The sequence below is a fragment of the Metopolophium dirhodum genome, chromosome 7, assembly GCF_019925205.1.
Source record: "Metopolophium dirhodum isolate CAU chromosome 7, ASM1992520v1, whole genome shotgun sequence".
NCBI lineage: Eukaryota > Metazoa > Arthropoda > Insecta > Hemiptera > Aphididae > Metopolophium > Metopolophium dirhodum.
The window spans coordinates 14873303-14887500 of NC_083566.1; the positions used below are offsets into that span (position 1 = coordinate 14873303).

The 14198-nt window shown below is 28.7% G+C and overlaps 2 protein-coding genes across 2 annotated transcripts; one reads left to right on the forward strand and one right to left on the reverse strand.

Moving 5' to 3' along the window:
* Window positions 1-1759: 1759 nt before the first annotated feature.
* Window positions 1760-9587, reverse strand: LOC132949375 (HEAT repeat-containing protein 1). The gene is made up of 2 exons (XM_061020234.1): window positions 9446-9587; window positions 1760-6894 (listed from the first exon to the last, which is right to left on the reverse strand). The coding sequence occupies exon 2, from the start codon at window positions 6762-6764 to the stop codon at window positions 1803-1805; it is 4962 nt and encodes a 1653-aa protein (XP_060876217.1). The 5' UTR covers window positions 6765-6894; window positions 9446-9587; the 3' UTR covers window positions 1760-1802.
* A 2060-nt stretch (window positions 9588-11647) lies between these two features.
* LOC132948922 (NEDD8-conjugating enzyme Ubc12) lies at window positions 11648-14126 on the forward strand. The gene is made up of 4 exons (XM_061019619.1): window positions 11648-11927; window positions 13445-13539; window positions 13603-13809; window positions 13871-14126. Exons 1-4 carry the CDS (start codon window positions 11825-11827, stop codon window positions 14009-14011), a joined length of 546 nt encoding a protein of 181 aa, XP_060875602.1. The 5' UTR covers window positions 11648-11824; the 3' UTR covers window positions 14012-14126.
* Window positions 14127-14198: the final 72 nt, after the last annotated feature.

Here is a 14198-nt window from a genome sequence, read left to right on the forward strand (position 1 = left end):
TATCACAGATTGACAGATTTAAGTTTAAAGTCACTACCTATATAGTTAGTGTATAACTAGCTATAATATATTGTTCTATGATATAGGTAATAGGTATATCAGCTGTATCGAGTACCTACCACGAATTAAGATATATCTTAATTCGTGGTACCTACTGACTATATACTACTGATTTGTGACTACCGATGTGCTACTGACCGAGCATAGAGTTTTATTATTATTTCGAAATGTAATTAAAATTCTTTAAGCATTGCTCCGTGGTACTGACTACTTTGAGTGAAAAATGTAAACAATTTATAATAATTATTATGTTATGTAAAGTATTTACTGTTATTTATTTTCATGTGATATTTCCCTTTAGCTCTTTACCAGTTAGAAATAATTACCAACTGCATCAGTGACCACTAACGTAATGTGAAATGTACGATTTCGTGGTCCTAATTGCAGTTTTACAACCATTCGCCAATACCGCAGTGCGCGACACCAGTAGGAAAAAATATAATTATAACTATAGACTGATTGTTTTAGGAGGACAATGGGACAAATAAGTCAGCTAAAAAATCCAATATTGATTTTTATAATTACGTAATAGGTAATATTCTTATTTAAATTATCATTTAACTTATATTTTACCTTGTTTAAGTATCTGTACTCTATGTCTATACACTTACGAATATAAAAAATCTTTTAAAAAATATAACAAATTTATATAGTCAAGACGTTAATTTTATATTTTGTTTGAAAACGATTTATTTTAGATTTTGAGCAGAGCAAGGAAGATAGTGGTTTTAAAATGGTTTTTTTTTTTTTTATATCCTGTATACAAAATTTTTACCAGAAGGAGTGCTTTGATTTCAACATATAGTAACCTTTACCTTTATAGTATCTTTTAGAAAATTGGATCAAGATGGTACTTTAGAGAGGTCATTTTTCGTATTTCTCAATAATTATTTAATGCCACAGGAAAAACTACTGACAAATTACAAAAAACCACTTAAAATGAGATTTTGATTTGTTTATCACCATACCAACGAATAAAATATAATAATATTATAATATTAATTTAACTTAAAGGCTATAATAAATAATACAAATTTAAAAATCCAGACTGATAAACCGTCTCCTCAGAATTGATTTTTTTTATACAATGATATTATATCATTGAATTCAAGTTTAATACAATCCATTATACATTGACACAATTGTAACCTACTGTACAGCAGAGCGACATCTACTTACCCGCTTTTTTAAATTCCACTTGTATATTAAACTCTTTGATAGATAATAGCGCATTATTATTGAATATAATATATTATGTGAGTACTACTAATTAATTTAAAGAAAACTTATTTATGGTGCGGTTAAATCTACATTAGTAAAATAAAATTATTCCTTTTCTAGCACATTCAATAATATCATGTTCTACATTTTTAAGTTAAGTTACTTGATGAGACTGAACAACACTGACAAGTCTTGTTATATATATATATATATTTTAATACACATGGAATATGGATGTTTATCATGTTTCTATAATATTGTTATATTGTCATGTTGAGATCTGAGGAAAAATCTGTCAGGAAAAGCAAATTGTCAAGTGGCAAATACAAAATAACACTATGGTGGCTACTCGTTAGCCTGTTGGTAAACCTAATCGTAATGTGCACATCCGTTGTGTCATTAATTTCATTTTGTGTATCAGATTAAGAACTATTTTTAGGATTTATAACTTGTGCAATAAATAAAGTACATCAAAAAATAAATACTTATAGCAGTATATATTTAACCAATTGTTTACAGTTTTAACAAAAATAACTTTCAATGGGCTCATTAACATATTTTTCCATTTGTTGAATAGCTTTCCTTGTTTTTTGTTCAATATCTTCCTGTTCATCTTCCATCAATTCAGCTAAAAATGGTATTGAATCTGGAAGTAGTGGTAAGAAATTTTCTCCTAATCTCTCTGCTACAGCTAATGCAGTATCAATGCATATTGATCGGACTTCAGGCAAACGATGTCTAGCTTTAAGCATAATCTGGCAATTTATATCCTTCCATAAAGTGTCATCTGTTACAGCAGCTATTAAATTAGATATACATGGTATTACATAATTCTTACATATATTGTTGTAATCTTCCAAATCTACAGCTTCCAAAATATCAACTAGTGGGTTCATAATTATTTCAAAACGATCTTTGGTTGTAAAATTGATTGTATCATACTTGAAAACATTGGATAATGTTGACACTATAGATTGAATAAGCAATGTTTTTTCAATTTTAGTGTTGGATTTACATTGTGTCAGAATCAAATTAGCTGTTGGTATTAAATTTCCAGCGAATAAAAGATACAAACCTTTAAGCTCACTAGATAATGTATTTAATAATTTAAAATAGATTAATACACGAAGTTCATTATTTTTACCATTTTTCCATTCATTTAATTTATGATAAAATGTACGGAATGTTGATTCAGAACATTTTAATGCTACTTCACTTATTGCAGATATAACTGAACCCTCCACCATACTCGATTTTATATTTTCGGATTCATGAGTAAAACAACAAAAATCTAGAGATTTTAACAGGAACGTTGTAAATTCTTCAGTCATGGAATTTTTAAAACTATTTTTTGCAATGTTCAATACATATTGGAATGCAGTAAATTTTAGGTTCCTCACAATTTCTACCAAAGTATTACTTAGTACTGGTTCTAAAATTCGGCCTGGTATTTCTGACAATTTTTCACCCAACTGTTGAAATTTAGTTCTTATTATAGATTTGTAATTATCATTTTCATCTTCTGAACTGTCATCACAGGTAGCTGACAATAATGATAGTTCATAGATTAAAGGTACCAGATAAGGACTCAAAAAATTTTTTAGTTCTGATATTATTCTTAGCAAACCAGTCAGAATACTTGGTAATAAAGCTCCATCAGACATAACACTAATGTCATTCAATTTATGGAGAACAGATATTACTGTTGGTATTATTGATGCAAAACTTGTGATGGCTTTAGTTTTTAAATTAGAAACCAACTCTGCAATACATAGCACAAATGTTCCAAGCAATGGACCAACAGATACATCTTGTACAGATTTAGTAACTTTCTGAAGAATTTCCTTAAATACATCTACATTTTCATTAATATTTGAGCACTTGGTGACCAATGTAATAGAAATAAGAGCAGTTTGTTTAACATTCAAATCTTCTTTTGTATTAAAGCTAGACATGTTGACTATTTCAGACAAAGGTTCAAGTAATTTTAATGTTTGATATTGGGTTAATGACTTAGATTCCAATAATCTTTTATTCAGTAAATCCATAGTTCTGTGTTGTGTAGATTTGAGGTCGACAAATGTTAATATATAATTTATAGCATCAACAAATATATCCAATGGAAGTAAAGCATTTACTTTGTCTAAAATGCTATAATATTTGATAGGCATAAAGTTTTTTGAACAACTGCTTTGGCGTTGTACAAACCATAAAGTATTTTTAATTATTTCAGTGAAACCTTCTTTTAATGTATCATTAGATGTACAATACATAACTTTGGACACAAATATATATGATGATAGTAGGTTTGTAATAAAAGATACCAAACAATATTTTAATTTATGTAATTTGTTTACAGAATAGTTTGAAATGTCAATTAATGTTTCTTGATCAGATTCTCCTTTTTTAAGTTCTATAAATTTACAGTAATTTAAAATATTATTACACATATCAAGTAAAACATTTATTGGACATTCAGCACAGATATCCAAACAAATAGTATTACTAGACACCTTATTTTTAGTACCGATTGTACCAGATATGTATTCTTTATGTACAAGTACAATTAGTTCCCATAAATAATTGTTGGTATTCAAAGCTTGAACAAGGTATCTCAATAATGTCCCTCGTCTATGCTCAGGTATATCCAAAATACTACGAGCAAATACTGATAATGCTTTTCTAGTCACAACTTGGCCTTCCTTTAATAAAATAGGAATTATTGTATTGAGTACTTGACAAGTAATTTTAAATGTATACTCATCATCTTGGCGCATAACGGAATTACCCATAAAAGTGAATATAGTCATTACGTGTAAAATAATCTGGTCTGGTACCATTTGAGCACAGTTTGACAACAGAATTAATGCATGATGTTGAGTTTGTTGATTTGGAGATAAACGCATGGTTGAGACAATTAGTTCAAGGTTAAGATGTTCAGAAACTTTAGATTTTTCTGTCTCATTTTTAGTCATTGTACAACAATTTAGTATACAACTTAAACACAATTGTTTAGTGTACTCAAGTAAACTAGACTGATCTTCAAACTCTAAGCATTTTTTTAGTATATGAAATAAAACTGGAGTCAATCTAGTAACATTTTCTAAACTGTTTTTATTTTGAATTAATTCCAATAAGGCAATTCCATTTTTCCACAGCACACTGTTGGGTGAATCATCATACATTTTTTCAAGATGAGAAATGAACATTATACTATCAAAGCTAACTTCGTGAATAAAACTTTTGATGGAGTCTATAATATCATTATCTTCAACTTTTGCTTGTAAATCAAGTAGAGTCTTTATTAACTTCAATTTCAAATCATCAGACATTGTGTTAAACATTTCTGTCGTTAGACTTTGAACAAAAATTGTGACTGGACATATCAATTTTCCTGTTCCAAAGTTTAATACAGGAGTTGTTTCCTTTAAATATTTTTCACATATAGGCCATATGCTAAACCAATCTATGACACTAGGATGAAGTTTGTTGAGAGCAAATTTAAAAATATGTGATTCGGCTATATCAATTTGTGTTTTTTGTAATAATTCAAGACCATGGGTCATCACACTTAGACACACATTTGATGAATTGAGTGCTGAAAAAACATCAAATATTTTAAGTCGTAATGCAGAAGATATATCAAAATTGCATGCGGTTTTAAATAGCATTTCTAATGTATTTTTAGCAACAATGTTATCAGATTGTAATGCAACCATTAAAATAAGGCGAATTTGATCACCATCTACTAGAATATTTTGACGTTTACTAATGATATTTTTTATTAACCACATATAAGATGAAGAGCTTGTGTCTTTGTAGGTTCTATTCAACTTTTTGAGGAAAGTTATTGTTGTTTTTCTAATATGTTGTGCGTCAGAAGCCAAACAACACAATAACGTTGGAATTACAATGTTCCTGGGGGTTAATGATACTAAAAACAAAACATTTTTATTGATTAGTGAGTTAAGACTATTGCAAATTTGAGTAATCTTAATGTTTCCAATCCATAAATTTTCACAGTATACTTGAATACGTTCTTCATCACTTGAATACTGTTTAGTAAATATACTATCTTCAATTTCCATTTTATTATCTTTTGGTTCTTCTATAATTACATCAACGTCCATTTTCTCATCATCATATGAGGTGACATCATCAACCTTTAATGTACATATGAATTTGTTTTTTTCTACAGAAGGTGAATCATGTAACAACTTAATTGAATCCTTCCAAGAAGTTTTGTATTTATTTTTAACACTCTTAGCTATTTCTAAATACCAGGGTTCATTATTAGAAGAGTCCATTATTAGTTTTACTAATTCAATTGTATAGTCATCTTCGTTCAAATCTATTAAATTTATTAAATCAGAAGCAAATGAACAAATAGATTTTTCTTTTTTTGAAAGCATTATACTATCTCGAACAGTTAATAAATAGAATATGCTTTTGTCACATTTTAAAAGTTTTTTAAAAGCCTCAATTTGTAAATTGGAGTGTTCAGCCATATATTTAATACAAGAATTGGGAATTTTGACATTTGATGAATTTCTTGTTGATTTGAAAATAACACTCAATAACAAAGTACAATTATAATATAGCTGTTCATGTTTAACCATTACAATTTTTGTAACTAGGCTTGATCGTAATTTTTCTGTGTATGTTATATACTTGGACATAACACCAATAACTATTAAAGAAGAAACTGTGAATGGCCGCGCGTCAGATTCAAGCCCAGCAACTATTGATGGAAGAAATATTGTTATTAAATTATTCTTTGAAATAGAGGATGATGTAAAAGCAGCAACTAAAAGTTTGGCATAAAAATTAGTCCAAACTGTTACTAGTTCCTCATTAGCTTTATGTCCATCAATCACTTTAATAATAATAGAACAAATTAGTTTTAATAACCTTGTATCATTAATTGCTTCCGCAATAAAACTTTGTTCATTAATTTGAACACCAGTTTTTCTAGATCTGGTTAACCACCACCAATTTTTTGCAACTTCAGGGTTATTCTTAAGAGGAATCACTTGTATTAACCTTGTAAATACTTGGGTTGAGACATATGGTAAAGCATAGCCAAGTAAAATGTCTGTATTGTATTGTTCAATATTAAATCGATGTACTAACCACTCAAGAGCATATAATGCTGGCTTCGAATTAAAATAAGGAGATAACAAACACAAAAATTCATCAATCAAAGAATCAATTTTTTGGTTTTCAGATAGATTCAAAATTGCCCTTTGCTTAGTCTGCCATAAATTGCTAAATAATGTTGATTTAAATTTGATAAACTTTATATTGATACCACACAGCTCATTAAGACCTTTCAGGCCAACTTCGAAAAATGATGACAAATCATGATTTCCTATATCTTGTGGTTGAATAAGCAATGATGTTTTTTTGTGGCCCAAACTCAATATTGATGTTTGGGGAGCACTTAATTTTTGTAACTGTTTTGCAAGAGATGTTGATGCCATAACTGACTTAAATCAATAACCACTGTAGTAATACGAGATTAATTCAAATACTTACACAATTAATAATTCAAACAATTTGAATTAAATATTGATACTAGAACAATGGAATTACAAATGGTTTGATAAATATCTGAAACAAAAATATAAAAATTTAAAAATAGTAAAAACTTATTTACCTAAAAAAATACAAATGGGTATATTCTAACTAATTCCTATGGTTTAGTTTATGTTAGCAATAAAGATAAGTGGATAAAAGTAAGGTAAATACTAAATACTATTACCTACATTATAATGAAATAAGTAGTGTTAAGACATTTTCTTGTTTTTTTATCTTTTTAATTGTAAATACATTAAAATGTAGTAGGTTGTAAAAAATATTTTATTAGTAATGTTGTAGTTAATTACACTAATTACAGTTCATTGTTAAACATTAGATATTATCATCATTACCTAATGACTTATGATACTATTATTGTTATTGTTATCTATTTTCCAAATTTCAAAAATATGTATTTTTGTTAGCAATAGGTACTTTGAATGTAATTTAACATTTCAAATTGTAAGATGCATAAAGATCCCAACTATAAGAAAAATGTGATTATATTATGAAACTATTTGGGAGGCTGAAGATTTTTATATAGAGATGAACATTATTTTCATATATTCTAATGTGGTGTATCTTCAGGTTTTTTTTGTGGAGAGAATATAAAATGTTGGTTAGCGGTAATTTACCCTTTCCGTTATTTGCGCCTATGCCGATAGCAATTACAAAAAAATGGAATTTTAACTTAATAATTATATTGTTTATAAAATCTAAGAAAGAAAAAACTTGCGAATGTCAGCGCACAACATTGTTTTTGTTTTCTCACTCTGGCCAACGCACAACATAGACAAAACGTATTTACGCCAAATCATTTTTTCTATGTTTTTAAGTAATCATAGAGTAATATCATTCATTACAAAAAAGATAGAGTAATATTTGACACCAGTCCAATGAGCGACCTACATATTCATTTTCAGTCCAGTGTACGACCCAGATATAGTTGACCTATACTGAATTTTTAATTTTTAATAGTTATTATTATAATTTAAAGGAATTTATCTTTTTTTATCTGATAAGAATTCATTTGTAATTTATGCTTTTATGCGTCTTTCGTGTCTGATAAAAATTCTTCAAATATAGTTTGCTTGTTTGGGTAAAGGGAGCTCCACCATTCTTCTTTAAGTTGTCTAGCCACCTAGGTAATAATAGAGATGCACCATTTACTCTTATTTCATATCACTTTTTCAGTATTTTCCACAAACATTCTATGGTTTGGTTATTGGCATTGGTATCGGGATCAATAAACCATTTTTGATGATTCACGGTATAGTGTATGTATCGCTCAATGTTTAATGACGAATAAGCTCTCCATTCATCACTACGGATTATACTTCCTAGTTCTACTTCGTTTTAACTATAGGAAGTAAGGTTACTTTGTCACGTTTTTCTACAATGAATAAACGTTGTTCCAAAATATTTTTTTTGCCCACTGTATTATTATCTTCTTCGCTCTTCGGTATCATCACTATAATTTTCACTTTCCTCATTTGGTCAAATATCACCACATCGAAGATGACCACGGTCGTATTTGTGTTTTCCTTTAAATAACGACTCATCGTTTTAACTATCATATATTTTCCAACTAATTTTGATCACTTGTTAAATTTATTAATAGTTACATTGTGACATAAATTTAACAAATCGACAACTGTATTCTTACTTTGGGCTGTAAATTACACACATTGACCGTAGGTTGCACATTGGCTTAGCAAAGATAAGGATAGGTCAATTATCAATTGTAGGTCGCACATTGGATCAGTGCCTAATATTTTTGAGGGCATGACATATCGATTTGTCTAAATATTGTCTCAAAACAATTTAAACATAATTTAAACTAACAAATTTTTTTTGTTTATTTTGAAAGTCAAATAACAATAAAATATAAAATTGATTTCATTTCCTCAATAATATTATTCTCTATCTTTTTTGTAATGGGTGATTTTACTCTAAGATTACTTAAAAACATAGAAAAAATGATTCTGCGTTAATGCATTTTGTCTGTGTTGCACATGGGCAAGAAAGTGAAAACAAATAGTGCGCTGACATCCTCTTAACAGGACGTAACCATGGTATTGGTTGTCTCCATCTTACAAGTCCATAACATAACAAATTTATGCTTAGCAGAACATGTGTAGCTTCATTAGTTTTAAAATTAGAGTGAATTGACCTACAATGAAACCTGATGGTAAGAATATTATCTGTATTTATATGTTGGTTTTTTACGATAGTTCAATTTTTTAGCAAGTCATGCATTTATAATATACCGTAAATTATAAATATCCAGGAAAGTTTAAAAATAAAATGCATTATATTATCTAAAACTTATGAGGGATGAATCTACAATTGAGCAATATATCATGTCTATTAAGTTATGCATTCAAATTTAATACTGTTGAACACTTGGGCAGTTCGGAAATATTAATATTATATTTTAATAATGCATGTGTGGTACATTTGAATTATAAACAAAAACAATGTAAACCTATAGATACATTTCATATAAACTAAGGTTAGAAGCTTCAATCTGATAATGAACTATAACTAAACGATTTATAGACTAAAGGTTAATAATACTTACACGTAAAACATTAGGAACCATCTGATTTTGGAGTTAAAATAAAATATATGAATGCACGTAAATATTGAATATTTGAGCAAAATAACCACGTGAAATCCAGACGGCACACGTCCCTAAATATGTGGATTGTGGAATTTGGTGTTATCATTAGTTTTTGTGTATTATCATTTTTGTTCTGTGGTATTATGGCCACGGCTATCTTTAATCGTGATTATGGCTAAATCCGGTGATAGTGGCCCAAATTGTTATATTCTGTGATATTATCCTATGTTGTGACCTTGAAGTCGGTCTCCGGGGAGCGTGGTATACGTTATCAATTAAATATTTCATATCAATATTATAAATTATTTGAAAAATATCAAATAACAATATTATAATATTAATATATAGCAAAGTGTATACCACGGACTAAGATATAATCACAGATAAATATAATAAACTAGATTCCTAACTATTGATAATACGTGAAGTAAAGTTCTGCCATTTTATCTGAGGCCAGAAGTATTATCAATTACTATCACAGTATTAAATAACGAATTATGATCACCTGCCCACTGTTGTCCTGTCAAGATGATCGGTTTTTTTTATGTATATGTAAAACTAAAAATATCTTAAAGCATAATAAATAATAATTATAACTTGTGAACTAAAGAATTATTTTTCTAATATTGAAAAAAAAAACATTTGTTATCAATATAAATAATAACTGATCTGTTCCGGCCTCGATTAAAATGGCGGATTGTTGGCTTCAAATAAATACAGAGGCTGTATAGGCCAATTAGCAATGTAGTTTGTTATATAATATATATATATATTATATCTATGGATATAATTGACTGGAAACGAGCAGCTTATCACGGCCACGAATGTATATACAAGAGGCAAAGTGCGGGGGGTCGCTATGTGTTCCTGGAGTTCACAGCGCTCTCTGCATTTAACACGGACTAAGATACAAATTGTGTAGCCAAATAAACCACCGGTAGCGCTGAAAACTTCAAGAATAGTATTCTTATCTGCAGCTAAGTGACATCTTTTCGTGGCCGTCCCGCGATCCCCGCTGACCGTGTCGTTTCCAGTCCATTATATCTTAGTCCTTGGTGTATACAAATATTACAAATTTAGGGATGCCCAAACTGAATTTAATTTTGATATATCACAATAACCAATATCGTTATTTGATATATACCGATTTTTATATATCGATATTATTAGGACATCCCTATATACAATACTGAAACCACGATCAAAGATAGTTCTATCTTTAATCGACTGAAATTGACAATACCATACAATATAAAAAAACTTAGGATAAATAAACAAATTAAAACGGCATTCGTGATCAATGGATCGTTTCCGTTGTTATAATATTGTCAGTTGTCACAAATAGGGATACACGTTACCAACATCTTAACAAATTATGGACACATTCAAATTTTTGAGTTCAATACGTCTTCAATGTCTTCATACAGTAGGGATACAGAAACCCGACCAGCCTGCAGCTGATCGAGTGTCGTTTCTTTATTGTTCAGTAATGGTAAAGGCATAGACCAATAAACTAATGGACAGCGCTTAGAGAGAGAGAGGTCAGGGGTTAGGTACGTAATCAGACGATAATGCGCGTGTACCAACAATTATACCATCAGCAGCATGACTGAATAAATAGGTATTCACAACTTTGTGTTACGCATACCACCCTTTCACGTCTATCGCGTAGTTCTCCGCTTCAATATTATTAACCTAATGATATTGCCGATCAATGAAATGCGGGGAACTACGAGCAATGGTTTTGTGTGTTGAATAGTGGAGAGATGCGCAAACCGGACGAAAACAGGTTTTTGAAATCATACCTATTTATCATGGTTTAAGATATATCTACAACCGTGCTATTTATTTAGTCATGATCAGCAGGCTGTATACCAGTAATACCAAAATAACTTAAATACATGATTTAAGGTATAATATTATAATATATCTTAAAATTTAAATCTTGCATAAATATTAAATAGTAACACTATACTTATATGATTATACTTAAATCACATATTAAATTAACGATTTAATAAAAATCGCATTTTAATTCGGTTTAGAATGTACTTTTTAAATATTTACGAGTAGACTTCATATATACGCACAGATGGCGCTTCATTGTTCTTTTGTTGAACCAATGATAAGGCTCTTTATCATTTGGATATTCTAAATTCCTAACTTTCTTCAACACTTTTAGTAGTTGTAGAAGACGTATATTATTCAACTAAATTTTATTGAATACCTAGTTTTATTTCAACTCGAAATTTTTTGTTTATCCTAAGCTAGTCAAACCCGTCGGCATAACATAACAGACAATCGTCTAATAATCCAATTTACTTAAATAACACAATTATGATTAAACTTTATTCTTTAAAGCAACATAAAAAAGACGGGGAAACTCCAAAGTCGGGGAATCAAAGGAAAGCATCTGCTGCTCATCTTAGAATAACAAAAGGTAACTGTGCATTAATATTTTTGTTTTGTACTCAATCAATATGTTTAAAGTTTTCGAACCATTAATTTCATAAAATAAACGGATGACATTTAATAGATAACCTCATTATTGGCTTGGTACGATTGAACTGGAAACACCTGATATATTCCTATACATAATAAGTAATAACTTATTGGATATTTATTTCTGGAAAATTATATATTCATTTAATTTCTTAATAAGAGATAATGTCCAGACATAACAGTTGTTTTTAAAGTTATTAAACAATATATGACTGTTTTGACTCATTACAGTTTATTGTTATATATATAAATTATAGCTATGATATTATGTAGTGTTGGTTTTGTATAAGTTAGGAATTGGTTCATTAGTTATTTTGTTGAAATTAAAATTAAGTATGAATTATATCAATATATCTTTCAAAATACATTTAGGTAACTTATAATTATGTTTAAATAGGTTCCTTATAAGTTGTTCTTAGTTTCTCTCAGCAATTTAACAATATTGGGCTCTTTAGTCCCCCTTTTTGTTAAGGGTTGATGTGATTTTGACGAAACTGGAAGTTGATACAATATTTTTTTCTGATTTAAATTTAAATATTTTAGACAAAATGTTTAACATTAATATTATTTTATTATTATTATTATGTCCTTTGCACTAAGACATTTTCAAAATATTTATAATCAGTTTAAGGTATTTATTAAAACAATCTATATAGGTAATAATAATAATTGTATTTATCAATAACAACATAACACATGAGTATTTAATAAAAAAACATATTGAGACCTCCCCAATAACCATAGCTTGTAATAGAGGATGGTGAGTTATCAATTAGTCTTATGATTTTACGGTACATTTATATTGGCTTATAAATTAAATGCAATGTTCTTGCCAAAAATTTGTTCAATCCACTTACCTAATTAAGAAATTAATAATAATTATATAACACAAACTATCCAAAGAAATAGAGACTGTCCTCCACTAGATTCTTTTAAACTTTAGACAGAATTATTGTTAAGTCAATGATTTATCATTGAATTCAAATTTAACACATTCATTACAGTGTCCAATTGAATCACATGGCACACTAATATAGAAGTGTGTTACGGTTCTTAAATTAAAGTTTATCTATTTAAAACAACACTATAAGTGTTGCAACAATAATCTATGATCTTCACAAAACCATTAGTTATTTAATTACCAGTACCATTACTTATATTTAATTCGTTTAAACTAATTTATCCCCCAGTGATTTTCATAGAATTTTATAAAAGATGTGGTGTCGTGAACGCTTATAAATAATAAATAATATCCATCAATGTTAAATGCTAAAAAACTTTCATTAGCTCTTTTTTGTTCATTAATCTCTACTTTTATATTTGAAATTGTTTGTTTTCTGTAGTAAAAATGGTACTAAGCATGTTTTTTTATTGTTCAAAATAAACATAACTAATATTAGTATGAAATATTACAAATTTTGATCAGACCTTAATTGATTTATTTATTTGATACAGATTTAAATGAACTTACTTTACCAAAAACATGCACTACTGAATTTCCTGATCCGGACGATTTATTAAATTTCAAATTGACCATCTGCCCAGATGAAGTGGGTAAACAATATACTTTTATATAGAATTTGGTGTTTTAACTTTATTATTTTTGTTCCTAGGGATCATACAAAGGTGGAAAATTCAATTTTAGTTTTAAAGTTGGAGTCAACTATCCGCATGAACCGCCTAAAGTAAAATGTGAAACAACAGTTTACCATCCAAATATAGATCTCGATGGCAATGTGTGTTTAAACATACTACGCGAAGATTGGAAGCCAGTATTGACCATTAACAGTGTTATTTATGGCTTGCAGTATTTGTTCCTGGTAATTAAAGTTGTTTCAACTTTATATCAAATAATGTAAATATCACAATTGGTTTTTTTAGGAACCTAATCCAGAAGATCCTCTGAATAAAGAAGCCGCAGATGTTTTGCAGAATAACAAAAGGTTGTTTGATATGAATGTACAAAAAGCAATGAGAGGTGGAGTTATTGGCAATACATACTTTGAAAAGTGCTTAAAATAACAAAAATGATGTGATCCTACTCGGACAACGTTGCAATACGTTTATGCTATAATAAGGATTGATCTTTTTCGTGCAAACTTTGTATGAAATAAATAATGTAATTCTTATATCGTAATATTCATTTTTTTTTTTTAAAGTTGATAAAAATAATTCTAGATCATAGTAATAATTTTTACACTAATATAAG

Bases quoted from the DNA above. Each gene is read 5' to 3' on its own strand.
- LOC132949375 (XM_061020234.1), bottom strand. From the start codon at position 6,764: ATGGCATCAACATCTCTTGCAAAACAGTTACAAAAATTAAGTGCTCCC.
- LOC132948922 (XM_061019619.1), top strand. From the start codon at position 11,825: ATGATTAAACTTTATTCTTTAAAGCAACATAAAAAAGACGGGGAAACT. The intron at 11,928-13,444 runs GTAACTGTGCAT...TATTTGATACAG, and splicing joins TCATCTTAGAATAACAAAAG to ATTTAAATGAACTTACTTTA. The intron at 13,540-13,602 runs GTGGGTAAACAA...TTTTGTTCCTAG, and splicing joins TGACCATCTGCCCAGATGAA to GGATCATACAAAGGTGGAAA.